This window comes from Brassica napus, chromosome A3 (assembly GCF_020379485.1).
Source record: "Brassica napus cultivar Da-Ae chromosome A3, Da-Ae, whole genome shotgun sequence".
Classification (NCBI taxonomy): domain Eukaryota; kingdom Viridiplantae; phylum Streptophyta; class Magnoliopsida; order Brassicales; family Brassicaceae; genus Brassica; species Brassica napus.
In genome coordinates this window covers 16,082,316-16,103,950 of record NC_063436.1, presented here as the reverse complement: position 1 = coordinate 16,103,950, position 21,635 = coordinate 16,082,316, and the positions used below count along the sequence as shown (strand labels likewise).

General features: G+C 35.9%; 6 protein-coding genes across 6 annotated transcripts; 3 read left to right on the top strand and 3 right to left on the bottom strand.

The window, feature by feature from the left end:
* The first annotated feature begins 235 nt into the window (after nucleotides 1-235).
* On the top strand, nucleotides 236-1,761 carry LOC106389005. Its single transcript, XM_013829191.3, has 2 exons — nucleotides 236-811; nucleotides 1,365-1,761. Exons 1-2 carry the CDS (start codon nucleotides 353-355, stop codon nucleotides 1,425-1,427), a joined length of 522 nt encoding a protein of 173 aa, XP_013684645.2. The 5' UTR covers nucleotides 236-352; the 3' UTR covers nucleotides 1,428-1,761.
* A 2,274-nt stretch (nucleotides 1,762-4,035) lies between these two features.
* On the top strand, nucleotides 4,036-4,552 carry LOC106387401 (protein LIM1). Its single transcript, XM_013827251.3, is given in 1 exon segment — nucleotides 4,036-4,552. A coding segment is annotated over 1 exon segment (363 nt). The 3' UTR covers nucleotides 4,399-4,552.
* Nucleotides 4,553-4,668: 116 nt separating this feature from the next.
* LOC106386314 lies at nucleotides 4,669-6,136 on the bottom strand. The gene has a single exon (XM_013826174.3). The coding sequence runs from the start codon at nucleotides 5,088-5,090 to the stop codon at nucleotides 4,794-4,796; it is 297 nt and encodes a 98-aa protein (XP_013681628.2). The 5' UTR covers nucleotides 5,091-6,136; the 3' UTR covers nucleotides 4,669-4,793.
* A 357-nt stretch (nucleotides 6,137-6,493) lies between these two features.
* LOC106389006 (asparagine--tRNA ligase, cytoplasmic 2) lies at nucleotides 6,494-9,487 on the top strand. The gene is made up of 7 exons (XM_013829192.3): nucleotides 6,494-7,183; nucleotides 7,512-7,757; nucleotides 7,836-8,366; nucleotides 8,438-8,623; nucleotides 8,696-8,760; nucleotides 8,832-8,964; nucleotides 9,050-9,487. The coding sequence occupies exons 1-7, from the start codon at nucleotides 6,719-6,721 to the stop codon at nucleotides 9,293-9,295; spliced, it is 1,872 nt and encodes a 623-aa protein (XP_013684646.2). The 5' UTR covers nucleotides 6,494-6,718; the 3' UTR covers nucleotides 9,296-9,487.
* Nucleotides 9,488-9,995: 508 nt separating this feature from the next.
* Nucleotides 9,996-11,372, bottom strand: LOC111214121 (auxin-induced in root cultures protein 12). The gene has a single exon (XM_022716280.2). The coding sequence runs from the start codon at nucleotides 10,982-10,984 to the stop codon at nucleotides 10,196-10,198; it is 789 nt and encodes a 262-aa protein (XP_022572001.2). The 5' UTR covers nucleotides 10,985-11,372; the 3' UTR covers nucleotides 9,996-10,195.
* A 5,504-nt stretch (nucleotides 11,373-16,876) lies between these two features.
* On the bottom strand, nucleotides 16,877-18,930 carry LOC106440016 (U-box domain-containing protein 9-like). Its single transcript, XM_013881586.3, has 2 exons — nucleotides 18,480-18,930; nucleotides 16,877-18,094 (listed from the first exon to the last, which is right to left on the bottom strand). The coding sequence occupies exons 1-2, from the start codon at nucleotides 18,774-18,776 to the stop codon at nucleotides 17,021-17,023; spliced, it is 1,371 nt and encodes a 456-aa protein (XP_013737040.2). The 5' UTR covers nucleotides 18,777-18,930; the 3' UTR covers nucleotides 16,877-17,020.
* Nucleotides 18,931-21,635: the final 2,705 nt, after the last annotated feature.

Sequence of the window (21,635 nt, the reverse complement as noted above, 5' to 3'; positions counted from 1 at the left end):
GGGAAAAAGATTTCTTACCAAAGTAGAGTAAATTTAAAATGGGAGAAAATTTCTTACCATAAATTTAAAATTGTTTGGATCTCACCCTCTAGGATGTGATAGATTTACGAATTTAAAAAATTAATAACCCACGTGGCTCTCATTAATTGGTTAACCTGTCAATGGTCAGAGAAGCAGAGGATCGCTGCTCCATCCGAGTTCCGCCATCAATAATTTGACAAAACAAAACTCGTTCCACTCTGTTTCAAGCTGTCAGCAAAATGTCTTCTTCTTCTCCTTCTTCCTCATAACGAAACAAACAGATCAGCAAAAACAAAAAACAAAAAGAATCCTAATCATCGTGAGTTCTGAAATGGAACGAGCCATGATTCGTATAGTTCAAATAACGATTATTCTCTGTTTCTCCATCGCCGCCGTGATCTCGATCTCCACCGATGACGAGTCTATCTACGAGATCCTCAAGCAGAACGGATTGCCTTCAGGGATATTCCCTAAAGGCGTGACGGAGTTCAACTTCGACGTCAAAACGGGACGGTTCTCTGTTTACTTGAACCGCTCCTGCGATGCCAAGTACGAGGCAGAGCTGCGTTACGAGGCGAACGTTACGGGGACGATAGGTGATTCTCACGTGGCTGATTTGTCGGGAATATCGGCGCAAGACCTGTTCCTGTGGTTTCCGGTTAAAGGGATACGAGTCGACGTGCCGAGCTCTGGTCTTATCTACTTCGACGTTGGCGTCGTTCGCAAGCAATACTCGCTGTCGTTTTTCGATGCGCCTAGAGATTGCGTTGCGGTTCGCGGTGAGAATGAGGTAATTGTTGAAGTCTGAGTTACTGAGTATTGGTCTCCTCTCATATGAATGTCTCTGTAGAACGAACTAGCTATTGAAGTTTATGAAAAATGTGTTCACATGAAGATAATAACTCAAAGGTGTTTTAGTTGAGATTCTATTTATTTAGACGAGGTTAGAAGATAAAATCAATTGGTGATAAGTGTATTGGCTCGTATCTCTTATATACGAGTTAATATCTATTCCAACTTCTGAAGTCCCTAATAGATTCTCATTCCAAAGTCAGTTTTGGGTATTTAGTTGGGTTTGAATTCAGAATTTTCGAGTTTTCCGGATATTATTGGGTTAGGATCCAAAGTACTGCATATCATAATCAGTTCGGGTATTATTTAGCTGGATTCAAAATTTTGAAACGGGTTTCGGTTCAGTTTTTGGTTTTTGTCTGCTCGGTGATAAGTTAGAGACAAGAGAAAATCTATGGAACTAGGAAATATGGTTTTTGAAAATGTTTGAATTAACCATATTCATTGATATGGTGGAACATGAACTAATGTGTCTACAATGGTTATTGCAGGTTCAGGCTTCTATGTTGTCATTGTATCAAGTAGATGAATCTCTTGGGAGAAACATTATTTAGCCGGGGAGTTTTAAGCAATGTTGTTATACTATACCAGAAAGATAGACAGATTTTCTCATCAATTCTTGAAAATACTTTGTACTGTTTTTGGTCTCAAATCTTAAAGCGTGATTCAAGGTCAAATGCCTTCCCATTCCAGTTTTGTTTTCTGTATTGTATTTTCAGATCGTGAGGGGGGGGACTGAACCGAGAGAATCTGTGAGCGGAAGATAGATGGGAAGAAAAAAACATTATCTGGTTTGTTTGGAAAAGATGTTGAAGGACTGGTCCATATGTGGTTGAAGTGATTGATGATAACAGTGATGTGAGGTGATGAATGTTTTTCTTTATTGTATTTTGGTGTCTCTGTCTTCACAGATATTATCCTATATATAGCCAAATAAGGGCCTGACTGGTTTAACCGCAGCGGTTGCGGTTGCGGTTGCGGGAGTTTGCGGATGCGGGTGGTTGCGGTTTCTAGCGGTTTTAAGAGATTCGTACGACTGGTTCTGCGGTTAGAAATTTGTGCGTTTGCGGGATACTTATGACTGGTTAACTAACAAATGCAGCAGCTGTTAAATAATAAATTAATAATATTTACATTTTATACAATTATAAAAATATCAAAAATAATAATATTATAATAAATATAAAATTTATATTTAGAAAGATATAGTTTAAATTTTTTAAAAATATAGAAAATATTTTTATTTTAAAGTTTTATAATATTAATTAAAATTTAATTGATATATTTTAGCATTTTTATAATTTCACTTTAATTTTTTTATTGAATTTTTTTATTTTTGTATTTATATTGTTTTGGAAAAAAAATAATTTTTTTTATCCTCCCGCAAACGCCCGCAACCGCAAACGCTAGCTGGAACCAGCTTTTGAATTTATGAGGTTCAGAGCGATTTGGAGCGGTTTAGAGCGGTTTGAGCGATTGTTGCAAAACGCCAGCAACCGCTACTAACCGCAAAAGCTGCGTTTGCGGATGGTAGCGGGAAAACCAGTCATACCCTAAGTCTCTGGAGTTCACAAAATATCTGGTTGCTTTGCTTTTGGTAAAATGATCCCTAGAGTTTTACAGTCCAATCAAGTGAGACATAATAGGACTCTGACCCTTAAGTAGAATCTGTCGCCAGCTTGTCTTCGGAAATCATTGTCTGAATTTATTAGACGTATCAATGAAACAGTAACACAAAATTATTCCAATCAGGAGAGATTTTATAATACTCACTCTCTCAAGCTCCTTCTTAGCTATCGTGCTGAGGACGTAAGTGATCAAAGAGGGATTATTAGTTTAATGTGGTGGTTAAAAAGGGGGATAGTGAGTTTAAGCTAGCGAGACACCGATATATTCAGCTTTTTATGTTTGTCTTCTAGTCAACGTGGTAACAAGACCACTTTAAAACACTCATTGATCACAGGTTTTAGAACACAGTCACGCAGATGATAATGCCACCAGGCCATCAACTACTAGATGGTGAGATATATTAGTTTAAAATGGTGATTAAGCCCCATGACGTGGATGAACATATATTAACAATGGACGATAAAAGAGTATATAGTCTATTTCATGGAAGATAGAGAATATAAATGTGATATATATTAGATTAGGATCCAGATATTTGAACTCTAAACGTCAAACTTATGGAATATAATAAGTGACCCTAAAACCAACAAGCCAAAGTTTAACGATCTATCTTAACCAAACTCATGCAATCATTTTCGTTGCTCTCCTAATATTTTATGCGCAAGTTATGACTTATGAGCCTTGTCTTTAAGACAGATTCAAAACTATATATCCGTGAGATGACTGAATATCAGGTTCTTACAAAGATACTATTACTTAAAACAGCTTTGGTCGAGTCAGGTTTGGTCAATGTGGGACACCCATGTGGTCGAACAATTTTGACGGTTTTAAGCAACTTGTACTGTGTAGGCTTATCTTAGGCCATCATCCGCATCAAGAATCTCTCACCATGACTCTCACTAAAAAAAAATTAATATGAAAGTCGCTCAAAAATATGTGAGACTCATACTAGAATTTCTCAAATTCTTATACACGTTTGAATTTTATCAGCGGAGGAACGGGTAGAAACATCACATCAGAACAATGGATCTAGGAAAAATGGTTTTGAATCCATCAGATTCACTAATATAATGGAAAATGAACTAACGTGTATTCAATTGACTTTTGCTGGTTCAGTCTTCTATGTTGTCATTGTATCAAAGTAGATCAAACTCTCGGGTGAGATGTTGCTTAGCCCGGAGTCTGAAAAGAATGTTGTTATACTGTACAAGAAAGATAGACAATTGCTTGAATATTTTTACTATTTTGGTCTCAAACCTTAGGAATGATTCTAGTTTCAATAAGAGAGATCATTAGTTTAAGATGGTGATTAACAGCATGTAATTTTGACAATCCATTGTTTATGCATGTAAATAAACTAGTTGCGCGTTACACTGCTAGTTAGATAATTTCTTGTTATGAATATGCAGGTTTAACATCTTTTTAGTTGCATTGAAAATTTGAACCTACAAACAATAAACCCCAAGTTTCATGATCCATCTACTTCAACTCCATTAGGTTACTCATGCAAACATTCTCCTTAGAAGTTATATAATGAGCCTCACCTTTTCAAACATTTCTCAAAACTACAAATAAATTATTAAAATGAGAAAAACAGAGGTTCTTACAGTAATGATTCTTATGGTTTTGGTCGAGTCAGACCTGGTCAAAGAGGCTACGGCACACCCATGTGGTCGAACATTTTTGTCCGCTTTGATTGAACTCGTGCCTTGTACACTATCAGTGGTGCCGTTTAGCACATTGTCTCCGAACGAGCCATGTTGCACTGCCATCAAAACGCTTGGTCAGCCTTGTCTATGCGTTATTGCCAATGGACCATCTATTCCTGGCGTTGACCACACTCTCGCTCTCCAGTTACCTGGAAAATGTTCTGCCAATTTTTCTCCGTGTAACTAATTTTCTGCATGTAATAAGAAAATCACGAATTGCTTCGGTTTAAAATTAGACTTGAGAATTATAATTTTAGTGGCAATGTTCAAGACTAATAAAGAAGTGAGAGTACCTTTAATTTTGAGAGATTTTATTGAAAACCATTTCTATTGAAGATTAATCTAAGGTATAGCTACATTTTGGGGATTTTTGGGTGTTAAGATGTATATTTAGAAGTCGAAATAAAATTATTGGTCAGCTAGTAAACTAAAAGAGATTTCACTCCATAGCAACCACTACACAAACAAATATAACTTCATTATAAAGCCAATTATTTAGATTCATACAAAAAAGTGGAAAAAGGAAATAAAAAACAAGAAACATATTACAGTTTTATAATTAGTTTGGTATAACACAAATGGTCAACATAGTGGAAACAACTGCGGACGTAAGATCGGTAAAGACCAAAGATAAGCATCCAAGAACTTAACATTACCACCATTTGTGATAATTCCCAAAATGATATTTCTCATTATCTTCAACGGCTTTCCGATGTTCATCCTCCATCTCTGCACCACCGTCCGCGGTTGCCCCACCAAGAACCCTCGTCGCCTGTTTCCTAATCTCACGACGGCCCGTTTTCCTTTCCTCCGTTGCTGCGGCCAATACAATCTCGACGGAAGACTTGAAGTGGCATGAACTGCGTTTCTTCTTATCATCTTTTCTTCCTCTTCTTGTTTTATATGTCTTTCTTATTTTATTTAGCTTTCAGTTTTTGAGATAATTTCCAAGTTCTTGAACGTGGATCTATAAGTAGGAGAAGCGAGTGTGTGATGACTGATGATGTGTAAAGCTTGAAATCAAAAGAGCTTTTAATAATTGAACGAGGCAATGATTATAAGCATCATTAGGCCTATGGTGTGTAGGAGGAGGTAAAACTTTTTGAAAATATTCCATTCTCATCTCAGAATATTATACTCAAGTTTAAGATGGATCTAGCTCAAAATGATTAAGCAAATGCTTAATCAATAACATACTACACCTCGGAAAATGATAATAAGGATTCTTACAACAATTGAACTGCCTCATATCACATATTTATACATAATGACTTAACGATTCCTTGCTACTTATCCTAATCTTCAACGAGTTTAGTTAGAGATTGGCATTTTGTTCGATCATTGGCCACACTCTATAGAGACTAGCTAGGGTATTATAAGATTTTATTTCCAACTTGGTATTAGTTAAATATGTTGCTTCCGTCTGCAAATTCTAGACCTCAAGACTACGTTTAGTTGGATGTTGGAGAGAATATCTTATTGAAAAGATAAATTATCTAAGTTGTGATTTTTTCGGCGTGTAGCCTCGTGGTGACCATCATTACAATTTACAGGTGAACTGGCCCCATTCATACTCTTTTCTCTGGTCTTTCAACTGCTTACTGACAAGATCACCTAATTACAATCGATACAACAAGCGGTTTATTATTATTATTTTCAAAATAGTTCAAAAACGTAAATTCCATTGTGGAGAAAGCCTGTAATAAGCAAACTAGGTTATAATCAAAACATATTCATACCATCATACTGGAATAAACATTTCAAAAAATGTAGATTTCAAATCATGTATATTTCTTCGTACGATTAGTGTAAATCAATGAATGCAACAGAAATGTTTTTCTTTTGGAATAAATTTTGTGGAAGGGATCATTCTTTAAGTTTTCCTCAAAAAGTTAATAGTTACAAAGAACATTTTAAAAAAAAAATTAATTGCATATATTCTCTTTTCTGAGTAAAGAAATTTTTAACATTGTAAAATTTATCCTTTTACCCACTTCTTAACTGTATATGAATAAATATGATGAGTGAAATTCAGTTCTTTATAATTTTAATTTTTGTTCCAATTCATTCATCTTTTCAGTTTTCTAGTCCATAAACAATTATTTATTTTATTCAGCACATAATCAGCCAATATCAAGTAACCATCAGGTTGCAATCTAAATGGGCACCTATTGGGCCATTTGGGCCTCATAATTACATTTAAATATATCCAGGTTTTAAATTAATAATATAATCATCAATCTCTTACAGTTCCCGCGAATCTAAACTTCCCTGAAGAAGACCAAACCTCGTCTCCTCTCCCTCTCTTGTCTCTCCACAAGGAGGAAATAAAAAAACAATCCTTTTCCTTCTCCCAACAATCTAACCTTCCTCTAACCTCTCTTCTCTTCTTACAATCGAGTTAATCTTCAAGTAATCATGTTTATATATAATCTCTTCCTCCCTTTCGATTTCTCAAATCCAATTAACCTCTCCACGCTCAAATCTCCTTATCAATCTTTCTTCCTATGGATTCTCACGGGAAAACACATCAGAGAGAGCATGAAGATGACGTCATCTCTCCGAAACCCGTTGCCTTGTCGAAGTACTCGAACCGGGTCGAGTTAAAGACTCTCCTCGAACGCAGCGACGGCGGCGCAAGATTAGCCGGTAAAAGGGTCGTGATCGGCGGGTGGGTTAAGTCTTCTAGAGCCGTTAAGAAAGACTCTCCAGCTCCACCTCCGCCGCCGCAGCCGTCGTCACTAGCCGTCCCTCCGCCACCGTCGACGACGAAGTCCAACATTAGCTGCACGGAGATCATACAGTCAAAGATGAATATTTTCAGAAAGCTTTTCGATGTGTTGAGCGGCGGCGGAAAGACGACTTACCCGATCTTCGATAAACCGGAGGTAACCGGTCAGAAAGCCACGTCACCACCGGAGTATATAATATACTTCTTGATCAGTGATGGTTCCTCTGTCTCCAGTCTCCAGGTTAATGTTTTTGCACATAAGTTGTTTGATGAAATGCCAATAAGAGCTTATTTTGATTTAATTTCTTTATTTTGTATATCTAATTTTTATAGCTCATTAAAATGATTTTATAGCTAGATTCAACAAAACTAAAATATCTAATATGAGTGTAAAATATAAAAATATATATATCAAATATTCGTTAACTTTTAGGCTTTGTCTAGATTTCGAATAATTCGTTTAGTTGCTAGTTTTCTATAACCTTTTAATTACCGAAATTTGATGAATGTTGCACTATAGGTTTTCGATGAAATGCCTATGGGAACTAATTTATAATTATTTCTCGCAGGTTGTTGTTGATTCTGCAATGTCGACTATTCCAGCAACTCAGCTTATGTCTCTAGGGACATGTATCGTAGCAGAAGGTGTGCTAAGACATCCCCTGGCTGCCTCTGCAAAACACGTGATCGAGCTTGAGGCAGAGAAGCTTCTTCATGTAGGAACAGTTGATCCAGAGAAGTATCCACTCTCCAAGAAACAGCTTCCTCTGCATTTGCTTAGAGACTTCTCTCACTTCAGGCCCCGCACAACTACGGTTTGAATCTATATTTAGAAGCTTGTTTTGTTATTCTTCTTAGCTGATATAAATTTTGTATTCTAATTGTTGGTGAAGGTTGGGTCGGTGACTCGAGTCCATAGTGCGTTAACCTTAGCGAGCCACACGTTCTTTCAATCTAACGGGTTTCAGTATGTTCAAGTACCAGTTATCACAACAACTGGAGTCGGCGAGATGTTTAGAGTCACTACTACTCTTGACAGAGAGGAGAAGAAGCATGATGGATTGAGCATTGAGACAGTAAAGGCTGCGATAAAGGAGAAGAGTAGACTCATTGATCACCTTAAGAGATCTGACAGCAACCGAGAAGCTGTGGCTGCTGCTGTGCACGACTTGAAGAAAACGACCGATCTTGCAGCTCAGCTTGAGAAGAAACAAAAACCAAAGGCAGCAACTCAGAAGCTTGATTTCTTTGGTTGTGACGCTTATCTGATTGTGTCTGGGAGGTTCCATCTTGAGAGCTACGCTTCTGCGCTTGGAAAGGTTTATACCTATGGACCGAGATTCACAGCTGATAAAATCGATAACGCGAGGCACTTGGCAGAGACGTGGAATGTGGAAGCTGAGATGGCTTTCTCTGAGTTGGATGTAAGATAAACATTTGATTTTGGTAAATGCTATTCAATGGTTGGTAACTTTGTTTCTTTTGGATGTTACAGGATGCTATGGACTGTGCTGATGACTTCTTCAAGTTCCTCTGCAGATATCTTCTTGAAAATCGTCATGAAGATATGAAGTTCATATCGAAACGAGTTGACAAGACCGTTACCACACGTCTTGAAGCAACAGCTTCCAATTCTCTTCTGAGGTTCTCTTATACTGAAGCGATTAGTCTTCTTCAAACGGTAAAAACACTTTCAAATATTCCAAATAAGTTTGTTTGATATATCATTAATGACCTCATTCTGTATAAACAGGCAACCACTAGAACATTCGAAACCAAGCCTAAGTGGGGCGTTGCTTTAACAGAGGAGCATCTCAGGTATGTACTGTTTTTGCTTGTTGTGAATGCAACTGAGTCTTTGTTCACTGTTCACTGCTTAATGTTTGCAGTTATCTAACTGATGAGATCTGCAAGGGCTCTGTAATGATCATACATAGCTACCCGAAAGAGGTTAAACCGTTTTACGTAAGGTTGAATGACGATAAGAAGACTGTGGCAGCGTTTGATCTGGTCGTACCAAAGGTGAGAAGAGAGAAGCAAACCAAACTTTTTGATCTAAAAGTTGTTAGGAAGTTCGAAGTTGAGTCTTCAACTTTCTTTTTTGCAGGTTGGCGTTGTGATCAATGGGAGCCAAAACGAAGAACGGTTTGAGATTTTGGATGCGAGTATCAAGGAACTTGGATCAACATCAAGGGAGAAGTACGAGTGGTACTTAGATTTAAGGAGGCATGGGACAGTGAAGCATTCAGGGATAAGCCTAAGGATGGAACATATGCTTTTGTTTGCTACTGGGCTTCCTGATATCAAAGACGCAGTTCCTTTCCCAAGAAGTTGGGGCAAAGCAAACAATTGAAAGCAGACTCAAAGTTGTGTGCACAAGCTCAGTCTTATTGTTATTCAATTTATCTATGTAACCATACTTGGTGAAAAAGGGAATTGTATCCCAAAGTGTTCATAATGATTATTTGGGATTGTATATTTTGGATTGTAAATATGCAATAAGATATCGAAACCTACATGAAAATAATGTCTAAGGTTGGAACCACACATAAATTGTAAAAGCTTTGATAGATTCCTTAGATCATCTATGCTCTCTGCTTTGTACCAGATTGTTTTAAAGCATTTGTGAATCCAAAGAATTTTACTAGCACTCAACACCATGAATGATTGTTAAACTAAATTTGATAATTACTTATTATAAAAACATTCGATAATGGTTTGATGAAACTAGAGAACACACAGTTCCGTCAAACAGCCACACAAATGGGAATAAGGGATCAAACGTTGGTAAGACGGTTTATTGGTTTATTCTTTAAATCATTATTTAAGCACCAGATTGACAACAACAAAACAAAACAATTGATAACTTTTCAAATGAAATGGAGAACACACAAAAAAACAATGTTGGACAAAACAAATATCTATGTGAATATTGCTTTGTTTATCCTAAAGCTTTTTTAAATTCCATTTTGAAAATAAAAGCTGAAGGAGAAAATAAATATCTATGTGAATCTAATGGGCAATAGTCCACTACTGAAGGGATGCAAACGCAGTTATTTTAAGCAGACAAGATGATAATATAGTAATGGTCCATACAAATCCAATAATAACTCAGAATAATAATGTGGGTGAGAGGGGAGATAGGTGGAAAACAAAAAAGAGTAAATGACTCTAAGACTAAAAAGATAAACAAACAGTATGTCTCCATTATTATGCAAAAAAAAAAAGTAATGTAAAAATGATGAAATCATACTCAAAAGATGAAAATAGTAGCCAACATAACCAAAATTCCAAAATTAACCCCGAAATTTACGCTGGTCGACATCGAACCCGCGTTCTCTGGACCTCCCGCCTGTCCTGGAGTGGTCGAGGCACCAGGAGTGGTCGGCCCTTGAGCAGACCCTGGAACAGAGCCTGGAGCAGAGCCCGGAGCAGAGCCCGGAGCAGAGCCCGGAGCAGAGCCCGGAGCAGAGCTCGGAGCATCAGAACCGGTCAATCTCAACACCCGTGTAGAGGCCATGTTCGCCGGAGTCATAGGATGCACTCCCGGACGACCGTTAGTCACATTCCCGCCGATCTGCCACACTTGGTTCACGCTGTTGGCTCCCATCGGAACCTTAACCGACGCGTAAATCACGATCAGATTACCGGGCATGGATTCGGCGCGTACGTTCCAGAAGTCGAAGGTAAGTCTCCCTGGGGTGAGGTTGTAGCTGCTGATGTTGTACGTGTCCACCATGGGACGCGCGCCCGCTCGAGGACTGTAGGCGAGGAAGGCCTGAGAACCGAGCATTCTAGTCCCTGTGGGGTTGATACCCCAAGCGACCCAGTCGCCGGAACGAGGCGGAGTAGCGACGAATGCGACGGAGAGGGATGAGTTGGCTGCGTCGTAAGTGTAGTGGAGGTAGGAATCGAGTACGGGGAGGTCCATGCAACTGTCGAAGCTGGTGGAGACGTTCTGCGTAGAGCACGTCTGTGAAATCGCCGGTGAGATGAAACAAGCGACGGCTAGGACAAGAAGAAGAGAAGAGGTAGAAGCCATGGCTGAGTTGAGTTCTGGTGTGAATGTGATGTTGTGTTTTTGATAGACATGTAACGTTGTTTTTATAGACGGAGTTTGGTTCAGTGCACCGCGTCTACGATGGAGGAATCAAGTAAAACCGTTAGGATGATGCCACGTGTTGAGTTGACTGCAAGATGCGAAAAGTCACGTCGACGATGGTGAAAAAAAAAGTCTGAGATGGTTTAATACGGTAGAGGAATTTGGGTAAGGAGCATGTGGAGAGTGCGTGTTCTTTTGGGAAGTTGACTGCAAGTGGCGTCTTTGATATTTTGTTATATTATTTTTGTCAACTTATGATTTTGTGTTTATTGTCATCAGTCAAATGAGTTGAAATGCATTGTTTGTTTATATACATAACTATTAGCTGGAAAATCTTTTCATATATTTTATTAAAAAATATATATATATCTAAAACGCGTTCATGAATTTATTGTATGCATATTCTCCACTGTGAGATAAATTGAACTTTGTAACATTTTCTTGATGTTTTCTCCAAATTTATCTTATTATAAAATAGAAAAAAAGAAGAAGAGAAAAACAAGATATCTTACTCTTTTTGAAAGATTCTCAAAAAAATATTATAAACTATTAAATTCTGTATCATATTCTAGTTGATTTAATTTTATTTTATAAAAATCATATAGATTCTTCAGTGGTAATAATTTCTTATAGCTCAGTTCCGAGTTGAAAAGACAATGTGTATGGACGAAATGTTTGATATTTTCTTATTGACAATGTCAATAATGTTGAACAATGAAATCATTTGATGTGAATTGGAAATAAGCCAGAATTCATTTAACTATTATTTATTTGTTTTCGCTTTTTCCCTATTAGCTTTTTCCTAGTTGTTGGGCAACTTTGAATATATACCAATACCCGTGTCCCTCAGTTTGCTTTTTTTTCTTCTCCTTTCTAGAATCATTTATTTTGGGGCTAGAAATCATTAGTAGTTAATAGTAAAAACAAAGTTAGGTATATAGACGATAGATAATCACAGTACCAAATGTTTGCATTATGTTCATGGAATTTTCTTTAATTGAATATCTATATGTGAAAAGTCGGTGTTTTTTTGCTTGTACAAAAAATGGAAATGGTCCTCATTTTTCCGAATTGTCATGAGATGATGTAGACGATAGATGAAGAAAACATACAACAAAAGCAAGGCTGCTTACATAAGCATTATTGCATACCTGACGTTTATACGGAGCCCCAATGTGTTTTCTAGTCCACATGGTTTTATTAGAAAATATAGTGGGTATTGTCATGCTATTTAATATTTATAGTATTTTATTTTTATTTAATTATTTATTGTATCTTTCATTGGGCGACAGAACTTTATAGTTTTGCTTAAATATTGATGTATTTTATACGAATATCAGATAAATATCATAATTCTCTATCGGGGATTCATTTAGTTCAACGCTCCAGATGTTTTGACGGGAGCGCATCGCCTTCACCGCGAAACATATACTGTAATAGATAACAGTATTTTTTATTCATACGATACGATTTATTTTTGTGCATCCTAGTTTTGGGAAGAAATTTGGGGCAAGTAACAAATATTTGTGTCTCATTTTTCTTTTACATTTGTTTCTGTTTTGTTATTAATTGACAGATAAAGTCTAGTTTATATCAGACAGCAAAATTATAGAGTGTAAACATTTTTCATTTCAAGTTCAAAAAAAAATCATTTTCATTTTATTTGTGTCTGCATTTCACTTATATAAAATAGAATTTCCTTAACTTTTTATATACGTTAAAGCATTATTCAAGATAAAAGAATGGAAATAATCATAGAAGATCATCATAACTATCTATAGTTAATATAAAAAAAAAAGTCAATACCTAATTATACCAAAAGTATTACGAATCCCATGCAGACGAGAAAAAAAAGTAAAGGACGTAAGAAAAAGGAAGCATCCTAAGAAACGGGAAGAAAGATTAGTTGGAAAAGGGTTTGAAGAAATTGCACACGTTTTAGTCCTTAAATTCATATTGATGGACGTCATTTGTCAATGATCATTGTATGTTTGTGATATTCCAGTATGTTTGTGATTGTATGTTTCAGATATTCCAGATTCTACAAGGACTGATGTTAAAGATACATACACCAAACTGATTTCAACATATCATTATTGATTTATGAAGGTTTAAAAAAGACATTCTATCATTATGAAGGTTTTAAAAAGACATTCTATCATTATGAGGATATGTCAACATTTGTACTTTGTGGATTGGCATTGATTAATCTACATAACATCAAGCCGATTCTATTTGGGCCAGTAGCACATTCGCATTTTTAAAACTTATTTTTGAGCCCATATTACGTGCTATAATCAGCTTGGCCCAATCGGGTTTTGCCCAAGAATTGTCGGGCTGACCCGGTTAAGACTCCTGAACTTTCTTCGATTATTTCAAAAATTCAAAGACACTTTCTCGTCTGAAACACTCCGAGAGATTCTTCTACCCACGCGCCGTCTGTCACCAAAGGTTCCTGTCTACTGGACAAATCGAGCTCTTTGCTTCATGAAGCGAAAGCATGTATGGTTAATTAATACATGCTAAGATAGTTTTTTGTTCATTTTCTTGTTTATGTTTGCTTGATGGTGACTTGCATCAAAATCCAGGGATCGGACTAGGGTTGAGGAGGATTGTCGCAAAGCTGTTCAGCTTGACCACAACTCCGTCAAGGCTCGATTCTTTTTCTATTCTTGGCATTGTATGAGATCCTTTCTCCTCCTTCCTTCGTATGGGGGGCTTGCACGTGTGTTCTGTGGCAGGCACATTACATTACATGCTAGGACTTGCATTTTTTATTTTTTTTTATTTTTTTTTTATTTTTTTTTGGACTTGCATTATTAGAGAGGGAAGATTATGCTGATGGAGTTAAAACATTGCAAAGGGTATTGATCCTCTCTCTATCTGCGCAATTTATTCGTTGACATTGCAAAGGGTAATGTCTTTATGGAACTATTCATGTTCATCTCGGGGAAACATGTGAGGCTGCCCTTAATCAACAACGTGCTTTAGACATGTCTCGAACAGAAGAGTCCTCGGAAGAAGACTATGCTTCCCATACTGAGCAATTGAAAGCTCTTGAGCGAGTGTTTGAGAAAGCTGCAGAGGATGATAAAACCAACTGAGGTGCATTAACATTTCTTTAAAAGCTTTTTGTAAGAAGCGTTCTTCGAGATATTATGTATCGTTTTTTTTTTCAGGTGCCAGATTACTTGTGTTGTAATATTACTCTTGAGATATTCAGGGATCCTGTGATATCTCCAAGTGGGGTTACATGTGAAAGAGCAGCAATCCTCGAACATATTAACAAGGTTAGCATTACCATCTCTCTTTGCTGTTGCATTGATCACTCTCTCTCTATCTATTTTTCTTTTAAATTTCTTTTTCTTAAGGTTTGGTCATTTAAATTCTTCTTGCTAGGTGGGGAAGTTCGATCCTATAACGCGTGAGAAACTGGACCCATCAAAACTGGTTCCAAATCTGGCTATCAAAGAGGCAGTGGCTGCGTATCTAGAGAGACACGTCTGGGCTTACAAAGTGGGTTCCTGATTCAAATGAGGCTTAACATACACACAATGAAGCGGAAAAGAGATTGAGTTTAACTACTCTGTGAATGAACAAGGCAGACCAGTGCATTTATTTAGTTTCGTGTGTGTTTGGTTCTACTTGCCACTGTATTCAGTGTAAGATTCATTGGTATATATATTTGTTTTTGCACACATTCGCAATTCTGTTTAGTTCTAACACACACAAAGACTTCAGTCTCATACTCGTGGGAGAAAAGGGTGATTAAGTTTATTAATTAATTCAAAGAAATCAATAATTCGACTAGTTGTAAATTGTAATCTTATTTCTTTCCCAGCCAACAAGTATGGATTTAGTTCCACAAATTTATGGTTACAAATAAGGTACAACTTTAAAAAAAAGCTTTGAATTTATGCTACAAATGTCCAAAGGCCATAAACTTTCACTTAAGCCATTTAAATTTATAATTTATACTTTATATATTTAATTGTGGTTAACTTCATTATTTTAGATACACGAAAAATTCGTGATTAAATTTAAAATGGATAGTTTATGACAATTAAATGTTAGAATAGCTCCCGAAAAATGTACTCTAGAATTTTTTGAGTGTGTTGTACTTTTTACTCTTTATGTTTCATATTAATTGTTATTTTAGATTTGTGCATACAGATTAAAAAAAATATTTAATTTTTCATATTTTTTATATAAAATAATCATTACCCGTATACTTAACCATATTTCAACCAATAGAAAAATAAACTGGAAAATAAAGTCAATAAATTATGCATTGAAATGCTAAAATGACACTTATTTTGCAACGAAAAAATTTGTCTATAACAACACTTAATATAAAACGGAAGGAGTATAATTTTTTATACGGACTCGATAGTTAAACCATTAGACTAAAAGAATTTCCACAATTGCTTGTTCTCAGGCAACTTAATTTAATGAAGGATAGGAACATTGGATTTCAAAGTAGTGAATGGGACCTCTAAATTTTGCCTAATAACAAGGCGGATATCTTGGGGGGAACTTTAATACAAAGAAAACTCTTTTCCTTGTATATATGATTCCATTGGGGGCACGCAAAAGTGTAAACCGACCATTGTGGACTATTATGCTTCGTCGGCTTTTGTCCGTAGAATAACAATCTATTTTTATTGTAAACATTACTTCTTGTGGATAAGAAGTTGGAAGAATCATATTCTTTCTTTACTTTGCTTTTCTTGTGAAAGTTGGGTGAAGAAACAAATACCGAAGAGTGTGGTTTTTAGGACGATTCCATATTCTATCTTCTGTCTATAAATATTCCCATTTTTCTCCATCTTTCCCGATCTATCAACCCGTAATTATTACCAATCACGAGTAGTGTCAACTCCGTGATTTAATCCTAACTTCCAAGCAATCTAACAAACGAAGTAGTACATGTGATTTTTATCATTACTTTACATATCTTGCCGTGTTATGGCAAACATATTAAACCTTTTTTTTTATGTACATTACGTTCACAAGTATTTCTCATAGAACTCAGAATAATATTACAAGCTTATTCCTTATATAAATTACATTTCTTGCGTAAACTATAGTGAAATGTACTTATTTATAAATAGTTTTGAAAATGTTCTAATACTGAAATGACATACGGCAAGACGGGATCACATAACAATTAATAATATAACATCAAAGACGGTACTAGCATAGAAAAGATAAATAATTTACATTGATATAAGTCCTATATTGGTAAAAAAAATTATAAAAATTCTTATTAAACTACATATAACTCCCAAAATTACCTATAACATTACATCATAAAATAATGCAACCTTGTGACTCTCTAATAAGCTCTTTTTCCACAAGAGAGTGGAATAAGATTGATTTGTTTCGTAGTTCCCTGTGATGTGAAGAAGACGACATGACAGCCTTTCTAATACTAGTATATTTTAATTCTTTTATTTAGTTACACAGTTACTTGCAGACCAAGGCATTAACTGCTTAATAAAGCCAACATTTATTTTACTGGAACATCAAACAAAGAACTATTTACACAGGTTTCTACTTACAACCTCATCATATACGAAAACCATATACTCCCTCCGTTTTTTAATATAAGTCGTTTTAGAGAAACTTTTTTGTTCCAAATTATATGTCGTTTTCGGTTTTTTATGTAACATTTATTAGTAATTAATGTTGTCTGACCAATGATAATATATCTTCTATTTTTCTATTGGTTAAATTGTGGTTAGGTAAATAATTAATGATGTTTTTGTTTCGAAAATATAAGAAATTAATGATTTTCTTAATCTATGTGCATAGCTTCAAAACGACTTATAATAAAAAACGGAGGGAGTATATATTATTATTCAGATCCTAAATATATGAAATAATTTACAAAAATTATGAAAACCAAATAAAAAAAAGAAGAGCATATATAGGTATAGATAATTTACATTGCTGAATTTAGGGGGCATTATCTCAGGCTGTGTGAGTAAGATTCATAGCTTTTCTCAGCCTATCCAGGATCCCATTGGCTTTCCTCTGTGCCCTAGACGTTCCTTCACGCGCAAGCCTTGTTATCGTTCCATGACCACTCTCCTCTTCTCTGATCTCCTTCCACTTTGTCCTGTCACTAAAACATATAGTATGCAGTATCACAATCGCGTTCTCTTTGTTTCTCTTGCATTCACTCTCTCTAGTTATCTCCAGCAGCCAAGACACCCCACCGAGCTCGCCAAGCTCCTCCACAGCCTTCCAGTGAGTAACAAGCATCGCTAATAAAGCTAAAAGCTCATCCACATACAACCCTTCAGAGATTTTCTTACCTAAAACCCTAACAGCTCCGTCCTTCACAGCTCTGCTCCTGTTCTCGTGTGCAATACAGAGAGTGAAGATCGCTGCGGCTGCGTCTTTGATAGCTAATGGATTCCCTTCTTCTAAAAGATCGATAAGCGGTTTCAAGATTCCAGATTTCCCTATGAGCGCTTTGTTCGAATCGAGAGCAGAGAGAGTGAAGATCGCTGCAGCTGCATTGCTTCTCGTGGCTACAGTTCCACGCGTTAATGCATCGATCAGGAGAGGAATCACGTTAGGGTTTTCGCAGACGAGCTTCTTGTTGCTGTCATCGTGTATAGATATGTTCAACAATGTTGTCACCACATCTTCTTGAAGTTGCTCATCTTGGTTAACCAACAACGGACTCACTAAGCGTGTGATTCCTTCAGAAGATTCACCGAAAAGAGCTCGAAACTCGGTTCCTTTCTTGGTCAAAAGTCTTAGCTCCTTTGCAGCTGATCTTTGATCTTGAACGTTCGAAGAAGAAGAGACTTTACAGAGCAAGGAATTGAAAACCTCACGATCTGATCTAGTGACAGCTTTCTTGGACTCGTATAGATTATTAGTCTCTAACCCAACCGTCTTGCACCATTTAGAGATCATATCACGGATTAAGACATTGGGAGTTAAAGCAGTGTGAGGCAGAACTTGTTCTGTCTTGGGACATGTTCTGTTGCCTGAACTCAACCATCTTTGGATGAATAACTTGTCGTATGTCTACAAAAATGTTAAACTTCCAATTCAAATAATCATTTATATTCAATTTCTATACATATTATAAATATTCTAAAAATTGTCTACGCCTAGGTAAATTGGACCTAAATGAATATAATGAAACGATTTTTCTGTAGAGATTTTTTTTTATAAAAAAAATCGATATAAAACAACTATATAAAGGTAAACTAAATGAATAATGAAACGATTTTCTGTAGAGATTTTTTTTTTTTTAAAACGATATAAAACAACTAACTAGTTCCTAGCGATTTTTTTAACATTATTGTCAAACAAATTAGTGACTTTGAGATTCATGAAACCCAAAACGACGTCGGATCAGATAAACAGTTTTCAAGCCAATCAAAATCCAGAATGTGACGTCACTGACCTGACCAGAAGCCAAGACGACAGGATCACGCATGAGCTCGTTGGAGAGAGGACAACGAAACTCGTCAGGACAAGACACCGCCGTCTCGAGCATCTCTAAAGAAGAAGACTTCGCCATCTTCCTCATCGTCGTCGCTTGTCTAAACGCGGACAGAGCCTCCTGCAACTGATCGATTGTCTGAACGCTCAAACCATCCTCTTCCTCGATGTTACTCAGAAGTTTCTTCATCTCGCGCTTTAGCTCTTTAGCTTTAGCAATCGCCGTCGGATCCGAATCGAAAAATCCGGTCTTTGCCATCTCCGTCGGATCCACCGCCGGTTCTCACCAAACCCTTCTCGAGGATTATGTTGCCGAATCTTTTGAATTAATATCTCTCATTAAATCTTTTCTTTTTTTGTTTCTTCTCTTCTCTGTGACAAAGAGAGTAATAATAATAAATATGAGGAGAGAGGGGAAGAAGGAAGTGTAGTGCCGCTATGGCCACCGAAATAGCCACGTCATTATTCAGTTGTAATTATTAATAATTTATTCTATCCAGTTTAAAACTAAATAGTAGGTGTATTTATAAATTAAGTGTTGTTTATGATTTTAAATGCAGTTTTTCTATTCATTTATCGTTTACTTCTAACTGAATTAGTAAATACAAAAATAGTTTAAAATTCTAATAATTAAAGAAATAAATTTATTAATGTGGATGAAAAATGTAAAACAATTTTAAATTTGAAACGGAAAGAGTATAAATTTAGAAACGGAATGAGTATAAATTTAGATGAGTCTAAACTATGTAATAATAATGAAGCACGTATGACCTACTTTGCGAAGGTGTCAAACTGCAGCCGACACGAATAGCCCTCGTGAACTCGATCATAGTATTATTACACACGTTATTTGTATTTCTAAACTTCTAATCAAACAGCTGTTTTGTTTATTTATTCGACAGAACAGAAGTATCAAGCCATGTCGTTAAGACCTAACGTGGAGATCATGAATCAAAATGATGATTATTTACATGATTATGTGAGGATTCGGATGTTTTTTCTCATTCAATCAAAATTGTAGAGAGCTATTAAAGGTGTGGAGGTTTAATGGCATATAAAGAGATCGATTCTTTTGTACATGGGAATCGGATTTCTTTTGGCACTAAATATTATTTTTTAAATTCTAATATCTAAAACTAACTTTGTATGTTGGTAAGTTATGAGCCAAATGTTCTGAGAAATGGAGTGGACAGACGGTAAAGGTGGCTAAGACGTTTTGGAAGATGTCGATGAGACGAAGAGTTTAGCACTTGGGAGTACGCAGAGTCAAGTAGTGAGACCCATCCAACATGGCAACAAGGGAACAGCTGTGTTTCCGCGTGGATTGTATATTGTACTCTTTCATATCTCTTCACTCTCCGACACTCTATTACTTCTTTGACATTCCTACTACCCCTGCGGTCTTTCAACACTTTTTTTTTCTTCTATTAACGTTTTTTTTTTGGCTGAATATTATTATCTCAACATTTTTTTTGTACAATGTGAAAATTGAAAAGAAATAAGTTTGATTGTAGTTGTAGCTTTATCATGTGATTATATGAATTTAGAACATTGACTAAGAAAGGTTAGGCCTTGAAATTAACTTCTTTCTCAAGATTCATTTTTCACCTTCTATAACATTCTTTTACGTAACAAGGTGACACCAAAGTCAAGATCTATATGTTAGTATGTTTGTGTACAATTATTATTTGTAAAATCTTTACAGTCGAATTAGGAAACATTATTATATTCACTTAACAATCGGTTTAGCTAACCTATCGATAACCACTGGAAAGGAAGGTCGTGATTGACGTCCATGCAAAGAATCCGGGTTAGAATAGTAGTATTAGGTTCAAAACTGAAGTTGTTCTGCGTAGTTCAGACAAGTAGGGACCACTCATCTGCAAACACAGAGAATCTTACAAGTGCCTAGTTGGACTGCTTTGGTCTTAAATCAGCAGTTAGCCCACGTGTCCATATCCAATCTTCCCCTCTGATCATCTTCGTACTATTTTTTTTCATGCTTGGTAGACGAGACACCTTTGCTTTCTGACATTATTATCTTTGTTTTTATTTGTGTGATAACAACGTTCTTAAGTCTTATATAGAATAATTTCCAAATGTTTGATAACAAAGCAATGGAATCTTTTTGTAAACCAATCAGAAAAGAAGTTTATGAATCTTTGTGTGCTTTGATTCAGAATTACAAAAAAAAAGAGTTCATAATGATCGAAGGATTTATTGGAAAAGTCCGTGTCGAAGTTGTGTACTTAAAAGCAAGATTTAAAGTTTGATTAGATGTTAAATATGGAATCCCACGTAGAAAAATTGATGGGTTATCTAATATTCGCATGTTCATTAGAAGGTTTTAACATTAAGCATTCACAACTAAAAATTGTAACAATGTTTATTTTTAATGGTATACTTTTTTTTTTGAGCAACTAATGGTATACTTCAGCTTTTGAAGTAATGATATATTTCAAAAGCTGAAGATCTTTTAGACTATTTTTTCTGAGTGTCAGATTCGCATTTGTCTATTTTATTTCTTACATCAGAAAAAGAAGAAGAAAGCATACATCAAGATAGAAGATCATTAATGGGAATTGGACGTACATGAAAACCAACCAATTAAAGTGTTGTAAGATAAAAGACAAGACCAATAATTGAGAGGAAAAGAAATACTATAGTCTTATTATTATGTTATGTGGAACATACATAAAGGAGGCCCATTTGACACATGTTTCTTTCTATCGAAAACCCTTCTTTTGTAGGTGCTGTCAACAACCCACTGTGTTTTCTTTGTTTCTTATTCTTTCTACAAACAACCTATATAACCTCTACGTTATCACTTCATTCGTTACAATATTTTCAAATAAAATCTAAGTTTCTTATGAATGACCTAAATAACTTTGACTTGGTTCATAGGTTTGGATAAACCTACATTCGTTAGCAAATGATATTCTTTATTCTATATACAATTGAATTTACGATCCAAAATCTGACCCTGAACGACAAAATTACTTATTCAAGAGAAAAATGTCTAATCAACAACCTGTTTCTCCGAAATTTGGTGACTACACGCAAAACGAATGTTCGGCTCATTCCAGGGCCGATAGCAATATTCAACAGAATGGGCCAC